The sequence below is a fragment of the Acinonyx jubatus genome, chromosome D3, assembly GCF_027475565.1.
Source record: "Acinonyx jubatus isolate Ajub_Pintada_27869175 chromosome D3, VMU_Ajub_asm_v1.0, whole genome shotgun sequence".
Taxonomy (NCBI): Eukaryota; Metazoa; Chordata; class Mammalia; order Carnivora; family Felidae; genus Acinonyx; species Acinonyx jubatus.
In genome coordinates this window covers 75,093,914-75,114,231 of record NC_069392.1, presented here as the reverse complement: position 1 = coordinate 75,114,231, position 20,318 = coordinate 75,093,914, and the positions used below count along the sequence as shown (strand labels likewise).

Genomic DNA, 20,318 nt, shown 5'->3' with positions numbered 1-20,318 from the left:
ACAGTGGTTTGAAAATCTCTCGGGTCTTGAGCTCTGTGTGAGGGCAGTCAGCCTTTCCAACGGTGCCTGGGTTTCCTGCTGCCCGCCCTTCTAACTCCTTGATCTAGAGCAGAGAATCTGAATCTGGGCTGATGGTCATGTTTTGCCCAAACATAGATAGCCTCATCACAAAAAGTTTCATATCCCTACTAGAGAACTTTCCTGAGAGTCCTGATCAAACTCTGCAAATTAGACTCCCATTTACGTCCTAATATTCAAAAGTTTGCCAGAGATTTTTCTTAAGGGGTATGGCTCATAAGATACTACAAAGAACCCACGAAAGAGAAATATATGTACCCTGACATCTTGGGTCCTGCTTTCTAACTTAGAAAGAACAGGCAGATGGATCATCTTGCAACTACCCTGCTACGAGCTGGGCACAGGATCTCTGTTGCTTCAGATGAGGAAACTGAGCAAGACAATGAGAGCATGCCCGAAGGCTCCGACCCAGAGTCTGGGAGCTGCCTCTCACACAGACTCAACGAAAATGCGATGGAATGCTGAGAATTCCTACTTTCAGCTCCAAAGATTAGAAAACAAATGATAAGACTCAGAATAGGACACTGTCAACCAAGTAAGCCTGAGATTAAAAACAAAACAAAACACCCAAAAACCAATTTCAATTACATTAAAACCTTTGTTGCTGTCAAAGTACTAAAAGGTTTTTTGCCTCAGCATTTTCCTAAGTCAACAAGAAAATGAAATAATCGGTATAAATCTTGGAAAATAATAAAACTCACTTTGTGACTGATAATGGGTATGAAAATGTTCTAAAAATGGATTATGGGAATGGTCGCACATGATTGTTCCATGGTCTAAAAACCACTTGACTGTGTATTTTAAACAGGTGAACTGTATGACATGTGAATTATACCTCAAGCACGCTGTTAAAAAAAATGTCCCAAGTCAACAATATAAACCATCAATATCTGGATTATAACAAAGTTACAGATAGATTTTTTAACTGGCAAAATCTACAAAAAAACCCCAAATCGAAAACTAAAGCCAACCTTTGCTTTCTATTAACTATAGCACACTACTACGAACTGAAGAAGTAGATCATGTTAGCGGTTTATGATGGCTATGGACCCTGAACCTTATAGATATCTGTTTTTAAAGGGGAATCAGGGGCATGAAGCAGGCCCAATATTCCCCTGTGTACTGGGACACATACAGGACAAACGAATACACTAAGAGTTTGGATTTATAAGGTCCAATTAACTGATAAGTTGGGTAAATATTTGTGATAGGCTGAAACTTGGAGCTCTAAGCTCCACAAAAGCCACCCGCTCAGGGATAGCTCACAACCACAAGGCCCCCAGCCCCCCCCCGCAACCCCCCTAACCACCCCCCCCCCAAGCCACTGACTATGCTAGCTTCCGGACACCGCACACAAGACCGGCCGTGCCTTGGAATCACACACACACACACACACACACACACACACACACACACACACGCTACTGTGAAAGACCATCGGTAAAAAGCTGGTGATTTAAAGCACACACAAACAGAAAGAGGAGGCTGAAATGACAGAAAAGTGCCAGGGGATGGGGGCGAGGAGCATGAAGTATAAAACTCAATCTCACAGGTCTGCTGAAATGGCCTTGCATGGAAACCCAGACTTGGTAGAATGGGAGGGTTAGAGGCCCTCGGGGTCACATTATTTCATTGCACCATCACAAGTCAGAATGACAGCAGCAGTCGCTGCCTTCCACCAGGCTCTCAGGGCTAAATCTAGGGGGCACTATTGAGCCCATCCTCCCAGCATGTCCCCTCAACAAGGAGGCAGGCTCCCCAAGGTAATGGGGCAGGTAACAGCAGCCAAGGCCTCGCGAGACTGTGACAACTTTAGGGATGACAGTAAGAATGCGGTTTCAAGTGGTAGAAATAAAAACGAAAATAAATGAATAAAATACTCAAACCCCACTGGGTAGTTTCTCCCTGTCCCTAGGCACAGGAAAGCACGTTATTTCACTATTTCACAACTGCTTCCCTCAATACAGTTGGAAGAGTTTCTAAACAGAAGGCGAAGACCATCATTTTAAAAAAGGGGCGGGGGGGGGGTTTCCTAGCAGAATTATTTAGAAACATATAAAATCTGGGGACGCTGGCTGGTTCAAAAACCAGCTGTGGTTTTTTTTTTTCCTTTCTGGAAGAGGTTAGCAACCATGCCTAGGCTACGCTGAGTCTTATTAGTTTGGACCTGGGTAGAAAACAAACCGGCAACTTCATTAAGGTACATTCTTGCTTGCTACAAAAATAAGCCAACGCTTTGTCCTGTAGAAGGCAGAGATACACTCTTACATACATGCTTCTGGCTGCTTCCTTAGCAGAAGAATGAACAAGTGAAGTCCTCTCGTAATCTGCCCTCGGGCACTTGGTGGCTTCCCGCATGCGTCCCTGGCCCTGCTGACCCAGGTGGAAACAGACTGATGCTCACTGGATGTGGCCTGACTTCATCCTAGACAGACCGCCGGCAGGCTGCCTGCATTAGTTGTGTTTGTGAAGGCTGTGTTTTATAAATAGACTTCAAAGGGAATTTTCCTCTATCGATGCATACAAGGGAAACACTGGCCTGTGTCTTTTCATGTTGCTGGTTAATGCAGGAATCAAGCACACACAGGCTGACGGGGGCAGAAGTGGTATCTTCATTATTCTCAACCTGACCTACCAGTTTCTCTTCCTGTTTCCATTGGAGTGTTCACATGCTACGAATAGCTACGCTGTTCTTTTTAAAAACAAACAAAGCCAACCCCACACCAACTCCAAACAGATGCTAAGCTGAAAATTATCTTTCCCCTTCCCTCCATCTTTTATCACAATAAACCAGCAATGGGGAAAGTGGCTTCCACACAGAGCATTGTATACAGGCCTTTGTTTGGGGGGGGGGGGTGGGGAGGCAGCTGTGTGCCGGGGCGTCTGACTTTAGGGAGGAAGGGTAGTAACTTGTGGAATTCCCAGTTGCTACCTTCAGGGTTTTCTACAGCGACAGCAGCGACAAAATACTGTTTCAACGCATTAAAATTTTAAATCGGTGCCATCAGTCAACACCAAGTATCTTGGGTCGAAGGGGGCAACTGGAAATTCAAACTGGGTTTCATTCAGCACCGATGCGGGCAATAAATAAAGCCAAGTGCTATTTAAAATAAAAGCTGTCCAGCGGCAGTCACAGTGCAGTTGTGGCATGAGAGACCGAAAAGGTTAGGAGGCTGGGCTGCTAAGCTAGTTCAAATGACTCAAATCACAGCTTATGCTGGCAAGCCACGGCGGCTCCATACACTAATCCATCTACTGCGACAATATTTACCCCTATTTCTGGAGCTCCCCTGGCTGGCCCAGGGCTGGAAAGCCCAGCGGTGCTGGAGTGAGTAGATCACCGGCAGGAAAGCCGAAGGTTCTGTGTCCACGAGGGCAAAGACCTAATACCCAGTCTCTATTGTGTCTATTTGGGCACCAAACAGGTGCCCATTGTTCACTCTCCATGTGCCCCCCCAACCTGTACTATCACCTTCAGGCTAAGAGGCAAGTCAAACAAAGCAACATGCTAGCAGATGCCTCAGAAGGGATCAGGAGCTTACTACATGAATGTCACCAGATCTAAATGACAGATTCCCCTGGCAGGCCACTCCTGTACCTCCAAAGAGGAAGAACTTTTAGAGTGGTTCTCACTAAGGAGTCTTGAGAATGTGTGGGGGGGCATTTCTGGTCCCCCCCCCCCCCCCCACCAGCAGGAGGACGGGGAGGAATAGTGGCTCTCAGGCTTTTCAGTGGCAGGAGCCACGGACTCTAGATGCCCGGCAACAAAAGGCACGTTCCTGCCCCCAGTGCAGAGAATGTCCTCGTGGAGGCATGCTGCCTCACGATCCACTGGAGTTTAGAGGGTGAGCCCTCTAGGGACTAAGTTAACATACACTGTGGGCAAAGTGTGAGTGACAATCCAGGTCACTTTGGTTCAGGTGTCTTTCTTAACGCAATGTTTACTGTTCTACTGACTCGACTACACTAAGGGTCTTCTCTAGAAATGGGGATTTTAAAGCGTGCGTTCACTGTTAGCCCAAGCTAACAACCACCCAAACTCAACCGGCTTTCACATAACGTCAAGTTCTAAGCACGGATGACAGAGGTCAGAGTTAAGCTCTGTATCCAGAGAGTGAGAGAGGGATAGGGACAGGAAGGGACAGGGACAGGAAGAGGGCAAACCTCCCGCAGCATCAGAAATAGAAACAACAATACCAAGTTTGGTTTCATCATAGGTCCAGAGATCACATGGTAGAAACAAACCGCTCCCTTCTAAAAGGACTACGTGTGGTGTTAAATAAGGCACCGCGAATTCAGCTGAAGAAATGAAGAAATGACAGAGGCACGGAAAGTTCTACACAGGCACCTCTGATTAATCTCGTCATGCTCGTTAACGCAACACACGGAGTCTTTCTCCTGGGGGATTCAGGGGCATATGGAAGGGGAACAGGATGAGAACAATCAATTTTGACAAGATGCTCACAAGGAGGGGCCATCAGATTTACAGCCAAACTCCTCAGCGCATCTCTTGACCCATAATTAAAGGACAGAAACGCAGCACAGAAGTGCGAAACACCGACCCGACCAGGACGGTACAAACTTAAAAGGACAAACCAAATGAAGATGATCATGGCCCTAAAAATGCAAAAGGAAACTGATGGAAGAAAAATGATTAGCATGCTTAGAAAGAGATTAGGATACCTGCTACAAGGACAGCATCGCGAGAAGTGAGGCAGTAACATCAAATCGCTGGCACTGGGGGGCACGACCCTTTTCCCCAACTACGGCAAACTGTCAGGCTCAGTGAGAGATTTCTCTGCGAGAACTACGGACACCGAGGAAGGAAACCCAGGAGTCCATACCAGACCTCGGAAGGAAAACGGAACCAAATAAAAGCAGCAGCCTTACCCACGTTGTAGTCTTTGTGTTATGGTCAATGAAGAAGGGCCGGCCGTTTGGTGCTATCCTCATTTCCCAGCCGGGTGGCAGGAAGCTCTGTGTGACTTTGTGTTGTGGTTTAGGGGAGTTGTAAGGTGATGGCTGTGGGGACTGTGGATTGGAAAGGGTATCTTTCACAGCCCGACGTACGGGTGAATCCTTGGCACCCTAAGGAATAATAACGAGCATTAGAATTCTTACCACGAGCTAGCCCGGAGGGGTCAAAATGTACCTGGGCATCAATGAACGCCCGTCTTTGGAGAGGGACGAGGGAGAAGCTCCAAAAACCTGCTTCGGTCATTCATTTAACTTTGAAACCACTCTAACTTTCAAGTTTTTTGTTTTTTGTTTTTTTTTTTGGTTGATTAAACACACAACGTTAAGTACTTATAACCAAGATCCGTGGACAGCTATTCAGCACACACCCAAAATCTTGTTCTCTGTTGAACATGACGGATGGAAGGTTTACAGAGGCTGAAAAAAATGCATGCCCCTGCTCTTAATGAGCTCACAGTCTAATGCGGAATGGGTTGGCAGTTTTCAGAGCACAGAAAGAAAAACCTGGGCCAACGGAGACAGCCACCCGGCCTTGCATGGCTGCTACCCGCTGAGAGCCCATTTGGACGAGATCACAGCCACTCCCAGTCATCAGCATCCTAAACCCAGGGGACGGACCCACGGCCATCTCTACGACACAGTCAAGTTCGGAGCTTCCAACATTTGCTCTCCGGCTTCTCTCACTGTGATATTGGTGATGTTAAGGGACGGCACGGACCCCACACACACAGGAGAGAAGCACAAGCAGGTGCCCAGCAATGGTTTAGGGATGCGAATGTGCATCGGAAACACGTATGCCCATACAATGACAGGCCCTACAGTCGAAAGGAAAGAAAATGATCAAAGCAACGGCTATGTTTTCAAACGCAATGTAAAGCATTGGTATTTGAAAGAGTTATTATGCGGTCAAGAGTGAAACACAACAAGAATGGAGCAAGTTCGGAAGAGAGGCGCCCGCTTCCAGCACAAGGGACCGTGGCGGCAGCCGAATGAGAATGGGAATCAGGTGGGAGCCCACGGATGCGGACCAAGGCGAAACAGAGAAGCGTGAAGTAAGGCCGCACGAGAACACCCTGCACCACGGACACAACGGCTGATCAGAGAGGGGACAGGGGCTGCAAAACTCAAATCCAAGGGAGGCGAGAAGAGAGAATGAGAAGTCCCGGGGACAGAGCGACCCGGTTAGACGAGGCAGCCTTCTCACCTCCAGTGGGGCAGATAAGGTTACAGTCGGCGAGCTGAGGCTACGGGGCCGGCGGATCTGAGGCTCGATTAGGTGGTTGTTACTGTTTGTGGCGGATCCGGATGCACCATCTTCTGCGAGCTATTTTGGAGGCAAAAACAAGTTAGCTTCATAGGAGGATCCCCTGTGCATGTGATTGGGAGCGTGGACCCAAACAACAACACAGCCAGCAATAATGAGAGGTCTGGCCTCTTCGAGTGTGGAGGAAACGATTACACATAATAATGGGGGCAGGGATGGGGAAACACATCCAAAGGAAATAGAAATGAATCACTAGCCCAGCCTAAAAACCAGCCCCAGAAATAAAGGGGGCTGGGAGAGAAGCTATACTGTGATAGGCTCTTACTCTGAAAATATCTTTCCATGTCACAGCTTAAAACTGCATCTAGGGATGGGCTGATCTGAGGACCGAATTCTTCCTCAGGGCGGTATTATGCTTAGAGTAACAAGTTTTTTTGGGGGAGGAAAGATTTTCTCAGACACGGGTTCTTTAGAACAACACATTCACATCGGGAACACTGAGCTCTCATGTACACTTTGGCTCCCGTGGCCTGTGATTTTAAGTTGTAGGACGATCTGCATACCTGCATGATAGGTCGAGTCCAAGTTGTGGTTCGATTGTTATGATTGACATAGTATGTGCGTCCCTTAGCATCTTTTCGTTCTTCCCAGCCTGAAGGTAGGCCCGGCGTGGTATGTGCATAGGCCACTGATGGCTGTTTGTGTAAGAAATCATTATTATTTAATATCTTGCATTTGCTTTCTGATCAGTTTAATAAAGTCATATACACCCAGAGAATTACTTGCTCTAGACCAAGTAAGTTAATTTGACCAAAACATTAGTGTCTGGAAAAAAGGCAACGGGTTTCCAAAGGCTTCAAGTCTACTGTGAAATGAACCCCACGCTGCTAGGAGGTCCAAAAATCTTACCTACATCAGTTGTAGAGCCCTGAAGACTGAAACGTCAAGGGTTGTTGTTGCTAACGTGATCGTAAGGGAAATATACAATCTATTTCAGCTACTAAATTTTATTGTCAAACCGCATGTTACCCAGAGGGATTGTCCTGAACATTTTTTCCTCCATAGAGTTGCCACGGTGATCTTCTCCTAATTCCTAAACTCTTCATCGGCTTAGAGCCCTTCCTCTATAGCTTTCAGGAGAAAGAATACAGTCTCCTCTCTAGGAGGCCTGTATTTGCACCAGGGCATAGAATCAGGAGGACTGACCAGGACAGCAAGTGGCCAGGCAATGTAGGTTAGAATTCCAGAGGGTCCCCATAACCGAGGCAGCGTCTGCTCCCGTCCTCCCCTACGGCGGGTCTCTCTTTAAAAGGAGAAAAGGGGCTCCTGGCTGGCTCAGTCGGTTAAGTGTCCGACTCTCGGTTTCAGCTCAGGTCATGATCTCACGGTTCGTGAGTTCAAGCCCCACGTCGGGCTGTGTGCTGACAGTGCGGAGCCTGTGTGGGATCCTCTCTCTCCCTCTCTCTCTGCCCCTCTCCTGCTCATGCTGTCTCTGTCTCTCTCAAAAAAATAAACTTTAAAAGGGTGCGTGAAGCACCCATGGATTCTGGGTCTAGAGACATGTCCAGCAACAGAGTGACTGTATTTGGACAGTCCAAGTTAGATTGCAAAAGGACTCCTGAGACACTTTTGTCTGTAGGAAGCAGTCTGAAAAGTGCACTCTGGGTGGGGACACATCGGAACAACAAGGATGCCTCAGTGACTCCTGGAGGGAGGAGATGGACGTCTGAGGTGAGGAAGTCCTGTGTGTACGGAGGCCGCACAGGAGATCTGTAACTGAGAAAGGGGTGCTACCCTGAGGGCGGGGGCTCAGAGACAATAAGCCAATCATGGCTGCCGAGACTCCTGGGAGAACGTATAAGAAACAAGAGGCCAAGCATCAGGAATAATCTCTTTCATGAGGTGACAGAAGGAAGCTTCTTCTTTTTGGGAACGGTCTTCCCTAATTAGGATCTTGTGACCTGTAGGTGTTTTACCAGGGGCATATGGGGGTGAGGAAGTCAATCTCTTAGCCCATCTCTTAGCATACCTCCGCGTGTGCATCCGATCGCTCACGTCCACTACCAACACTGTGCCTTGGCAAAGAGGATGGTCAAAAGCACGCTCAGTGACACTGCCACGTAACCTGGGGACCTCGGTGAATGAGGCTGAATATTCTGCTTCATGAGCTTGATGGCACGTTCTAGAGAAAAACTACCTGAGCCACGGAGCAGCTGCCTCAGTGTTTATTCCCAAAACGTTATTTACCGAGCAAGGCAAGATTATTTGTAAGAGGACTTTCTGCTAAATCTGTAGTCACTATTTTCTTGGTATTCTTCCAGATTCAGTCCTGAAGGCTCTAAAATGGTTCGTTCCAAGACTGTGACCACATGGGTTCTGGATCTGGGTGTGGGGCCATAAGAGAGAAAGGGACATCAGCATGCAGACTCGATCCTTCCATGAGTATTGAAGACACATGACTTCACCTACAGCCTTCCCTACCTGAGGCACCAATTCAAAAGAGCTATTTCTACGGCTACTTTTCCCCGGGGCCCTACCAAAACTGGACTCCGCTGAACTAAGTTAGAACCCACATTGTAACCTAAGTGGTCAATTCATATTTTTGGCCAAGTGTGTGCTATCAATGTAACCTACTGCTGCTTATATGACGACCAAAAGTGCTTGGGTTAAACGGGAGACTAAATGGAATCGGTTTTCCTCCTCCCTACCGAGTTAATTTGTGGGAGAGGAAATCAGGCACTCAGAAAGCTCTACTCTGGAAACCATCAGGATAGCGTTAAAGTTAGAGAGTCCCCAGAAAGGATACTTATGAGGAGACTCATAGAAGAACTTGGATGTGCCATGGCTAATCTCAGAACTGAACTCTAAAGCTGCAGAACCTCCAGCACCAGGTTCCTTTCACAGGTCCAGTTAATGGGACTAATCGGTTTCTGGAAACTAAGAGCACAGTGCAGGAGAGAACACTGAATTTGATTAACATGCTCATTTCACCTTCCATTGAGAATTGAATTGGTGCCCTATAATCTAGTCCCATTTATGTGTGATGGTACTATTAAATTCTTTCTTTATAGATTTCCTTCTAAATGACCTTGGAGAACAACTTGTGCCAACAAGTCCATTTGTGACTCACAGCACTGCCCTCACCACAAGCAGCAGGGGAGGAGGCAGGACTCAGCTCCTCCAGACAGATCATGCAAGAGACCTAGCCCTGGAGCTGAAATCAGACTTCTGTTGTGAGAGAGAGAGAGAGAGTGTGTGTGTGTGTGTGTGTGTGTGTGTGTTCACATGTGCATGCCATATGACCTCAAGAGACAAGTTCATAAATCAAGAGACAAGTTATAAACTGTTAGCTTAATTTAACAATTTCACAGCTTTTCATCTGAAAATACTATTGTGTTTTGGCATTGCCCAATTGCCAGTTAACGATGGCTTCCCAGTGGCTCCATTTATTTCATTAAGACGAAGAACTCAATTATGGATAAACTATAAAAGTTTCAATATGCTTTTAAAGATGGCAAACAGTTTCGTACCATCACAGACTCTCCAAGATTTGCTCAAACCCTGCTATACCGTTACCTCAGTGTATTTTTAGGTACGTTATATACAGAAAATCCAGAAGGACTGTGCTATCCCCCTCCTTTTATCTCAGGGAGGGTTCCTGCTTGGCCAGCTGGAAAGGGACCCTGGTGTGTATCATTTGTGTATATACACCAGTGTGTATTCATAAACCAAAGGGCTGTAGTTCCACAGGTGAGGATCAGGGCTTGTTCATTAATGCACTTGTTCATAAAAGCACTACCATGGAAAAAGAGGTACGGTTAACACAACACGGTGCATTGTGCCCAAAGGGTGGGGCGTGGGGGTGGGGCTGAATGTTCACTAACAAGGGAAGATTATATAAATTGAGGTGCATTCACATAACTGGATATTATTCAATTATTACCATGTCCCAGAGGAAGGACCGTAAGTGACAAATATCAAGTTGCTAACTGATGTGTGTACAAGATCCCAGTTGTGTGTGTGCATGCACGAGGAGAGGGTGTGTAAAAGGGGGAAAAACTTGGTAAGAGAAGGAACTGGAAAAGATACTTTCAAACCTGTCTCAATTTCTAATAGCCATCAAATAAGTTCGTTTATTGCAGCCGAATGATCACCAGATACGTGGGAGGCATGAGGGTAGGTACAACACTTGGGAATGACTACTACTCAAGCCCTTAAAAATAAACAAATCCGAACTCATATTTTTAATTCACTGCTGGACGAGGGGGAGGGCACAGGCAGGAAGAACACAGCAATGGCAGGGGCCACAGGACCTCATTCAGATGGGTCACTCTGCCCTGCCAGGTACCTCTCACCATGGAGCCCAGTGCTCTCATAATTCGGTGCATCCTGCCACTTAATACCCTCAGCTATCACAACACTCCGACACTAATGGCAGATCCCATGGCCCATAAAATGCAAAAATGGATGGTAGAAAATGCTCATTAGCCCTGGATTCTACTAAAATTACTTAATGAAACGGTTCTGTTCACCTGGCAGCAATTCTGCTGGAGGCTGAGCCTGGCCACCTAGCACATGACGTTCACATAAATCACAAGCTCGCTAGCTTCCACTGGGCTTGGTTTTGCTGACTGCCCATTTGATTTTCCTGTGTGCAGTGCTGAGCGTTACATTCTAACAATATAACTAAGTTGGTCTTTTAAGTCCACATCCTGCAGAAAACCAGCAATTGTGTACGTATTTAAAGGTATTCTCGGGCGCCTGGGTGGCTCAGTCGCTTGAGCGTCCGACTTCAGCTCAGGTCATGATCTCAAGGCCTGGGAGTTCGAGCCCTGCGTCGGGCTCTGTGCTGACAACTCAGAGCCTGGAGCCTGCTTCAGATTCTGTGTCTACCTCTCTCTGCCCCTCCCCTGCTCATACTCTGCCCCTCTCTCTGTCAAAAATAAATAAACGTTAAAAAAATTTTTTTTTAAAGGTATTCTCAAGTAATAAGCAGTTATAACCAACCTAACAAGGGTGACACAATTAGGAAAATTCTTTCAAGAGTCGCAGTAGCTCAAAGCATAAACTATAAGCTAGCCTGTTGTCTGGGATCATGCAAAAAACAGGCAATTAAAATACACAGTCCTGTTCAAGTTACCCATAAACATCAATACTAAAAATTATTTAAAATAATGAGCAAGAGTAACAGATACTTGGCTTAGAGAAACTAAATTTTAAATTTCTTCATTATATTCCCTCCTCTCTCTCCCCCTGAATTATACGAATCCTCGTTCACTCCTGTGAATAGAGCTCCTTGTAGCAGAGCAAGATTCATGCTCACCATACACAAATCTAACCCAGGGTTTAAAATCTGGTACGGGGAGCAGACGGGAGAGGTTGGCTGTGCACACATCTGGGAATCCACAGGGACAACGGCATGTAGTTCCTGTGGCTTCCCTATTCTCTTCCAACCAAATTATTTTACTCGGGCATTCTAACAAATCAGAAAAGCTTATCAGAAGTACAAACACTCAAGACAGAGATACATTCTAGTATATGTGCTGCCGAAACGAGCATGGCAGAAACACATTCCAAACGGTCAAATTAAATGCACTTAATCGAACCTTGACAGTATTCCTAACAAAACAACAGGGGACTAAAAATCGTCTCACCCAGTACCTCTGAACTACGTGAAAGTGAATTTCACACGTATAGCTCTGCGGCACAAAGAAGCTGATCTTACCCAAAAAAGAAAAAAGAGTACCTTCACCATTGTGCACAATGTTAAAAACCAACCCACGGTTTTGTCATGAATGTCTGATCAAGGGTATCATTACCGTTGGCTCCTCACCACCTGTGACAGTTGATGAACGCGCTCTCCTAGCTGGGGCACTTGGCTGTTGAATGACAATTTACATCAGTGAAATGCACTTAGGGAGACCACCCACTGCTTACTGAATCAGGAATCACTGGTGATGCAGCCAGTAAGGCAGGTGATGTGGATCTGAATCCCTGAAATCCACCCTATTCAAATAAAGCTGAGCAACCACTCACTGATGACCAGAAGAAAAAGAGAAACACAACCGCCTTCCCACCCAGAGAAGGCTCCACTTGCAACATGAGTCGGGTAAACAATGAACTGACAACCTCAGAAACGTGAGATGTATTATTCGAAAAAAATTGAAAACCACCATGGTTTTGCCCCTACTGTTAAATAACTAGCGGATTCTGAAATCTGCCAAACTCGTAATTTGAATAAGAGGCCACTGGTGATCAGTGAGTTTACAGCTTTACAGGGTACAAGGAAAGAGGGAGGAATCAATAGTTTCCCGGAAAGTGAGCTTTTTGGGCAAATAAAATTGAAACTGATTTTGAAAAGGAGAGAAAGTGCCATTAATTCATCAAGGAAAGTCACGGAATCATCAGATTGAGGAGGATCCCCTCTCCAAGGACATCACAGCTGATTATTCTGGTTTTGGGGGACGCCTGTACTAAAACCATCCCAGAAAGCATGCGCTTGTCAAGCTTCTGATCAACCAGCCCATTCTATGTGCACCACAAACTGAGTCTGCCGTGTTGATTACTCACTTAACCAGTGTACTCATGAATCTGTTCTGTTACCATTAAAGACTAAAACCCAGGCAACAATACCCTTTGTAGTAAAAATGTACACGACAGGGTAGATACCATGACTGCAAAAACTCTAAGTACGATCTTTTTTCCCTTTAATTTCATAGAAAAGTATTAATGCCAAAAAAATAATCAAGGATTTGTATTACTAAAAACAAACAAACAAACAAACAAAAAAACCCACACTGGATAAGGTCAGACAAGTTGAACGTACTAAAACCACAAAACATTTTCTCCTCCAAAAGGAGAAATAGATTTACAAAAAAAATTGTAACGTAAACACCAAATGTCTCTCGAGGCAGTCCTGGTCTGCCTTCCAATTTGCACGTTCATTTTTATTTTTGTCCCATATTGGGAAACACAGGACATCCTTCCGTATATGCTGCTAGTTCTAAACACTACAGTAGAGGGGGGAGCAGACTGTAGCCAGTTCAGTAGTCGGCACAGCTGCGTTTAACAGAGAAAAGTACAGGCGCTTTGTGGGTTAAGAGCGGAGGCCATTAGTGATGAGAAAAACCACGCCCTGCAAACCCGGAAGAGTTCTTCCTGTTCCAAGGGATTCCTGTGCGACTGGAGCACAGTGCTGGGAACTCAGTAAGTTTAAACAAAAAAACCCAACGAATTATTAATACGCTTTTGATTAAGTAGTAAGCACATCAGAAGTGGTATTAATTTAGGTGGAAAAGCAAAGCAATGAAGTTTTCAGCCTTTCAGAGACTAATACAGCTCTTTGTATTCGGAATCCACTCTCCTTGGGCAATTTGCTAGGAAATCATCCGGTCTCTCGTTTGCATAGAGAACTGATTTACACAGGAAAAACTCTTCCTCGGTAGCCCAGATGATTTCAAACACAAGCCCCAAGGGCCAACCGGATGGCTGGCAAGGGGCGTGGGTTACCGGTGGTAGATGAGCTTGCTCGGCAACGGTGTCCGTCACGCTGCAGGACCGCAACCTTGAGGACGGTTCTCTTTGCTGAAGGGGGGAAAGGACACGAAGCATCGTGAAAACACAGGCCCAGAAACAAGTTTCGTTGGTTTAAAAACTAAGTCACGCAAGCCTATTGAGTGTTCTTTCAGGTGAGAAGATGATTCGGTGAGACACCGTCTCTTCTGGGCCATGAGAGTAATTAATCCCTCAAGCAGTCGGGTGGGTAATCGTATGTGTCATTACGAGTGTTTGCAGCAGACAGAAATTCTGACTGGTCCTTAGGAGGAAGTAACAGCAAAAGTAGGAAAAAGAGGCCAAAACAGGACAGGGGACTCAAAAGGCCAGGGTAACACTCTACTGCTTCTTTAAGAAATGGCAGTAAGGGTGCCCGGGTGGCTCAGTCGGTTAAGCACCTGACTTCGGCTCAGGTCGTGATCTCACAGTTGGTGGGTTCGAGCCCCGTGTCAAGCTCTTGTGCTGACAGCTCGGAGCCTGGAGACTACTTTGGATTCTGTGTCTCCCTCTCTCTCTGCCCTTTCCCTGCTCACGCACTCTCTGTCTCTCAAAAATAAATAAACATTGAAAAAAATTTTTTTAAATAAAAAAAAGGGGGGGGGGGCGCCTGGGTGGCTCGGTCGGTTAAGGTTCTGACTTTGGCCTGGGTCACGATCTCACGATTCGTGAGTTCGAGCCCTGCGTGGGGCTTGGTGCTGACAGATCGGAGCCTGAAGCCTGTTTCCAGATTGCGTGTCTCCCTCTCTCTCTGCCCCTCCCCTGCTCATGCTTTCTCTCTGTCTCTCGAAAATAAATAGATGTTATAAAAAAAATTGGCACTAGAGGGGCGCCTGGGTGGCTCAGTTGGTTAAGCACCCTGCTTTGGCTCAGGTCATGACCTCATGGCACGTGGATTGGAGCCCTGCATCGAGCTCTCTTCTGTCAGTGTGGAGCCTACTTTGGATCCTCTGTCCCCTTCTGTCTCTGCCCCGACTCTGCTCATGCTTTCTCTCTCTCTCAAAAATAAACATGAAAAGGGGCGCCTGGGTGGCTCAGCCGGTTAAACATCCAACTTCAGCTCAGGTCATGGTCTCAGGGTCCGTGAGTTCGAGCCCCACGTCGGGCTCTGTGCTGACAGCTCAGAGCCTGGAGCCTGCTTCGGATTCTGTATCTCCCTCTCTCTCTGCCCCTCCCCTGCTCATGCGCTGTCTCTGCCTCCAAAATAAATAAAAACAATAAAAAAAAGTAGATAAATAAAACAGTAAAAAAAAAAATGGCAACAGGAAGCTAGCAGTCTTGCGTTTTGCTCTGGGATGCAACCTTGGGGCAAACTCTAGTGTGATGTGAATAGAGGGAAAAATGCTGACATAGATGGTTCTTAAACATTTCTATTGACAAAGGATCAGTTGGAATCTAAGGCCAAAAAACTCAAATATGGTCTTGTGCTACTTCAGAAGGGTCAGTTGCAATTTTAGCTTCTGAATCGAGTTGAAGTCGTACAGAACAGGAATGAGGGAAAATAGTGAGGTTCCTCTAAAACATCTAGCGTGTGATGTACAGTGTTGCTCTCACTCGTTTGTATTCATCTATCTTTTTAGCAAAACAGCCAAGAGACCCAATCATAGAATGGCAGTGGGTTACACACACAAAGGCCAAGTATCTAAGTGGCAGCAGATTCGTCCATGGGATATGTACGTAGGTACTCGTTTTTAATACTTCAGTACTCACTTTAATGGTAAGCAAAAGGGGGTAAGGTCAAAGAAAGACTCTGTGACAGCGACGGGGGCCTATTCAGGTCCTTCCACAATGGTTAGGTTAGCACGAAGGATTCCTTCTTTAGTAAAAGTTCATGCTACTGTCCTTGAATATAGAGCGATCCTGACAAGTGAAACTGAAAAGGAGTCTCGTGTTCTCTTTCCAAGACATTCTCACTGAACAGCTGAATCAGACTCAACACCATCTTAAAATAATACGGACTCTTGCACTTGGATCTTAAAGATATTTGGGGCAAGTTCAGTGATGACATGCAGGTGGTCCCTATACAAAGCACTAGAGATGCTAACTTAATACTCATGCTGAAGAAAACGAGGAGTTTTTACTTGGTAGGCTACAGGTGTGCATCTGCTTAGGTTCTTGCACTGCTTACGACATTCCATAGGTTTTCAATACACGGCTTCATTGCTTATGTTGTTTCCACAGCGACAGTTTTTACCAATTCAAATATCCCACATATGACATTTTTCCCTGCCCTTTTAGTATTAGATTTTCGTCTCAGTGGTATTTCTCTTTCTGCAGAACATTTACAAAATTTTAATATAAAACCACATTAACTGAGTAATCACTGCGACTCCTATAATACGGGCCAATGGTAAAAACACCATAACCGACAGAGTTAACAATCTTGTGAGCACTTACTTGCTTTTACTTTAGATGTAAGTCCTCTTATCCGTGCACATCCAATATGGTTGTAATAATCACTATTTTTCTAGGATGCCATTTTCAGTGCAGTGACCACTATCATTTACTGTTATACATCTTTTAAGTTCAATTTCTCGAGAAATTGCATTGGTTCTCAACTCTATTCACAGGCAGGTATTTGTTCTCAACTCTATTCACAGGCAGGTATTTTTCTATGGACTTTTCATGCCCTTCCACGATGTGTTATCAAACATGGAGGTCTTCATGCTCATTGTGCTGCTTCTCACTGGGGCTTAGCCCTATCTGAAGTTTCTAGAAAGAGGCTCCCTGATGGTTAAGAACCCAAGTTCAAATGTTATCCTGAGGTCCGTGCCTCAGCTGCATAAGCTTTCTTAAGGATTCGTACTCTGGGACTTAGGGGACGTCTTCCGTCTCCCATCCTAACTCTGTCTTGGAGGGGTCCCTTAAACTTCATCTGCGAAGTGAGAATGATAAAGTGGGCAGCTGGGTACTTAAGAGGACTAATTAAGAGGCCCAATGTCTCCCCAGGCCCCCCTGTGAAATAACCACCTTTGTGATGGAGGCACTATTTACGAGCCTCTGGCTGGGAAAAGAAATTCAAGGTTAAAGGTGATAATAACAGAAATGGACTCTTCTTGAGTTCTTTACAAATCAAGAAAGATTCTCACCTGCTTGGACTAATTCTGTCCCCTGAGGAAGGGGGAACTTTGGAAAATGTCAGAGTTCTCTGGGAGCTGGAAGGACCTTGGTCATTATTTGCATACAAGAGTCTCTTAAACCGACAAGAAGTGATAAAATATTTGCTCAACTTCTCATTCAAACAAGACCATTACTTACGATCAAAGAACCAAACTGCTCCCCATTGGAGTCTGGAGTGATCTGAAGCCTTCTGCTCAGCTCCTCAGACAGCTCCTGAGGGCTGGTCCGGGACACTGGAGAGGACGGCGGAGGGGGCAGTGACAGACTGAGGGAGTCTCCAGTGATGTTCACTTCCTCGGAAATGGTCTCCCAAGGCTATCAAGGAACAAGATGCTGGGGTAAATGGTAGGAGCGTGGGATCCTCTCGTCACCTTGCCAACAACCACCACCACCGTGATAACTATAATTAACATTTACTGAGTATTTAAGGCGCACACAATCTTCTAATAACCCTGAGGAACATGTGACTACTACCCTAATTGACAGGTGAGGAACCCGAGGCACAGAGAGTCACCTGTCAAAGAGAACAGAGCTAGGAAGTGGCAGGGTCAGGAGTTGATCCAAGGGAGCCTGGTTCTAGGGGCTGCGGTCTTAACCCCTTTAAAACACCACCTCTCTGAGTGGTGACTTACTTCTAGTACTGGTTACTACATGGGGGGGTTAAAAATGTTCTCAGAAATTCATGGATGATTTCCATGAATTTTCTTTTACTGTAAGTGCTGAGGAATCACTGTAAGAGCAGCAGAGATGCTATAAGCTGTAATTAAACAGTGGTATTAAGTAACTTTTAGTGAACTCATTATGGAATCATTGATTTTGCTTTTCCAGTGCTGATCACTGCAATATTTTTATGAATGATCTTCATAAAACACTGTCTAAACACAATGGATTTCTACTAAGTAAACACAGTTGTTAAGACTGCACAGAAGTAATTGTTCAACAACTGGTAACTGCTAATTTGTTGTTCAATTCATAATTCCCCCCACCCCATAATTTACCATAAACATTTAAGGGGAAAATAGTAAACGTTTCTAAATTCACCCAAATTCCTATTTTCCCGGCAATAAATCTCTTTCACGATGTCAAAACTCCTTAGTAGAAGTATTTGGTACCCAAATGAGGTACAGGGCTCATTTAATTGCTCACGTATGACAACCACATTGCCACTCACTAAGATACAGTTGGACTCTGGGGGCAGGTAAATAATAAGGTGAAAATATCTTTTTTTTTTTTTTAACGTTTATTTATTCTCGAGACAGAGACAGAGCATGAATCGGGGAGCGTCAGTGAGAGAGGGAGACACAGAATCCGAAACAGGCTCCAGGCTCTCAGCCCAGAGCCCGACGTGGGGCTCGAACTCACGGACCGCGAGATCGAGACCCGAGGCGAAGTCGGACGCCGAACCGACTGAGCCACTCAGGCACCCCCGTAAGGTGAAAATATCTTCAGATTTCCAATGTGTTCTAGAAATAACGTCAGTCCCTTCTGTAACAGACGGGTACACGTATTCGTCAAACTTGACTTTTCCATGCACTTCCTAAATTGATATCCCAACGGTCGTCAGTTAGCTGTGAGGCCACCATCTTGAATTTTTAGACGGCATTTACCGTGAGGAAGCATCAGGACACAGAACCCACGTGGAGCCCACGGGAAGGAGGAGCTGCGGCGGGCAGAGGGTGCGTGGGGACGTCTTACCTCTGGGCCGTCTCCGCCCTCGCTGGGCTCCGGCTCCAGGTCCTCACTGATGTGTCTGCGCGAGCGAAAGCGTCGGTGCGCGGCCTCCTGGTTGATCTGCCTGATGTTGCTGTCCGACTCGGAGGCCACATCCCTGGGAGCATGGGGCGAGGGGGAGAGAGAGACGGGACAGCCGGTGTGGGTATCTGGCACCTTCCACCACAGTCCCGCGCTCGCCAGAGGCCTCCCACCCACTAAAACGCGGCCGCCGTCGCGTCCGACACGGACCACTCGCTGGCCGTTACGTGTGGGAATTCGCCCAATGCGAACTGGTTGGAGGATAGTTCTGGGTTCATCTCAGTCAAGGAGACAGCGCGTTTAAATGCATCAGTCACAACGTTTGGAGTATTTCAGGCAAATAGCACAAAATGTACTTTGGTGTTTAAGAAATCATAGCCCTCTGGGGCGCCCGGGGGGCTCAGTCGGTAAGAGTCTGACTTCGGCTCAGGTCATGATCTCACGGTTCATGGGTTCAAGCCTCACGTCAGGCTCTGGGCTGACAGCTCAGAGCCTGGAGCCTCCTTCAGATTCTGCGTGTCCCTCTTTTTCTGCCCCTTCCCCGCTCGCTTGCTGTCTCTCTCTCTCAAAAAAAAAAAAAAAAAAAAAAAAGAAGAAGAAGAAGAAGAAGAAGAAGAAGAAGAAGAAAGAAAGAAATCACAGCCCTCCATCTTTTTGCTCTAGTGAGAAGGCAGGCTTCTCAAAGGACAGGTGACTGACTTGGGGCCAGTCAGTGGTGGCCCCTCTAGGAGTCTAGCAATGATGAGGTGGCAACTTTAGGTTGGTAACGATTGGCCAAGGAGCAGAAAATAGTACAAACTCAAAGCCGGGATCTGGAGAGAAGTGCTCCTGACCCAACATGAATTTTTTAACGTGAGTTTTTTTTTAGCTGTGCGGATCTCATTTTGACAGAGTCTCAGGATCATTCAGGATGACACTGCGTTTCTCCCTATTAAACCACTGTAAAAAATTCACTCAGACATCAAGTGATCATTTCCCAAATCAAGTGGGATGTGAAGAACACAGCAACTTTTGTGCGTGTGTGTGTGTGTGTGTGTGTGATGTATCTCTCTTAATTCAGGATCTGAAAACATCAATTCAATCTTGAAAACTGCTGCAGTAAATTATAGGCAATCATCCTTTGGGAGAAATACTACTTGCCGGCTTTTAGAGTCGAAGTTTAAATGTCAAAATGTTTTGCGAAGAAAAATCAGGCTCTTTCAATAAGACACCATATTCGGTTAACAGAAATGATGCTGCAAGTTAACATTTCAAAATATTTGAAAACGTTATTTCAGACTAATCAAAACATAGTATTAATCAAGGGCCCTCCTTATAGATTCTTCCTATAAAACATGGGTTTTTAAAAAAAAAAAAAATTTTTAATGTTTTTATTTATTTTTGAGACAGAGAGAGACAGCGCATGAGCAGGAAAGGGGCAGAGAGAGAGGGAGACACAGAACTGGAAGCAGGCTCCAGGCTCTGAGCCATCAGCACAGAGCCCGATGCGGGGCTCGAACTCACGGACTGTGAGATCATGACCTGAGCCAAAGTTGGACGCTCAACCGGCTGAGCCACCCCGGCGCCCCTACAACAC

The 20,318-nt window shown here is 45.9% G+C and overlaps 1 protein-coding gene across 18 annotated transcripts in view; it reads right to left on the bottom strand.

The window, feature by feature from the left end:
* The window catches only part of NEDD4L (NEDD4 like E3 ubiquitin protein ligase), a 335,178-nt gene that overhangs the window by 42,322 nt on the left and 272,538 nt on the right, over nucleotides 1-20,318 (bottom strand). For 8 of the 18 annotated variants that reach the window (XM_053205754.1, XM_027069058.2, XM_053205758.1 and 5 more), the window contains 7 exons: nucleotides 18,686-18,818; nucleotides 17,129-17,305; nucleotides 13,829-13,903; nucleotides 12,139-12,198; nucleotides 6,883-7,014; nucleotides 6,260-6,379; nucleotides 4,969-5,166 (listed from right to left, as the gene is read on the bottom strand). In XM_053205754.1, the coding sequence (XP_053061729.1) occupies nucleotides 4,969-5,166; nucleotides 6,260-6,379; nucleotides 6,883-7,014; nucleotides 12,139-12,198; nucleotides 13,829-13,903; nucleotides 17,129-17,305; nucleotides 18,686-18,818 (895 nt within the window). The remainder of the gene's footprint in view (nucleotides 1-4,968; nucleotides 5,167-6,259; nucleotides 6,380-6,882; nucleotides 7,015-12,138; nucleotides 12,199-13,828; nucleotides 13,904-17,128; nucleotides 17,306-18,685; nucleotides 18,819-20,318) is intronic. The other 10 variants (XM_027069060.2, XM_053205756.1, XM_053205747.1 and 7 more) reach the window with 7 other exon arrangements.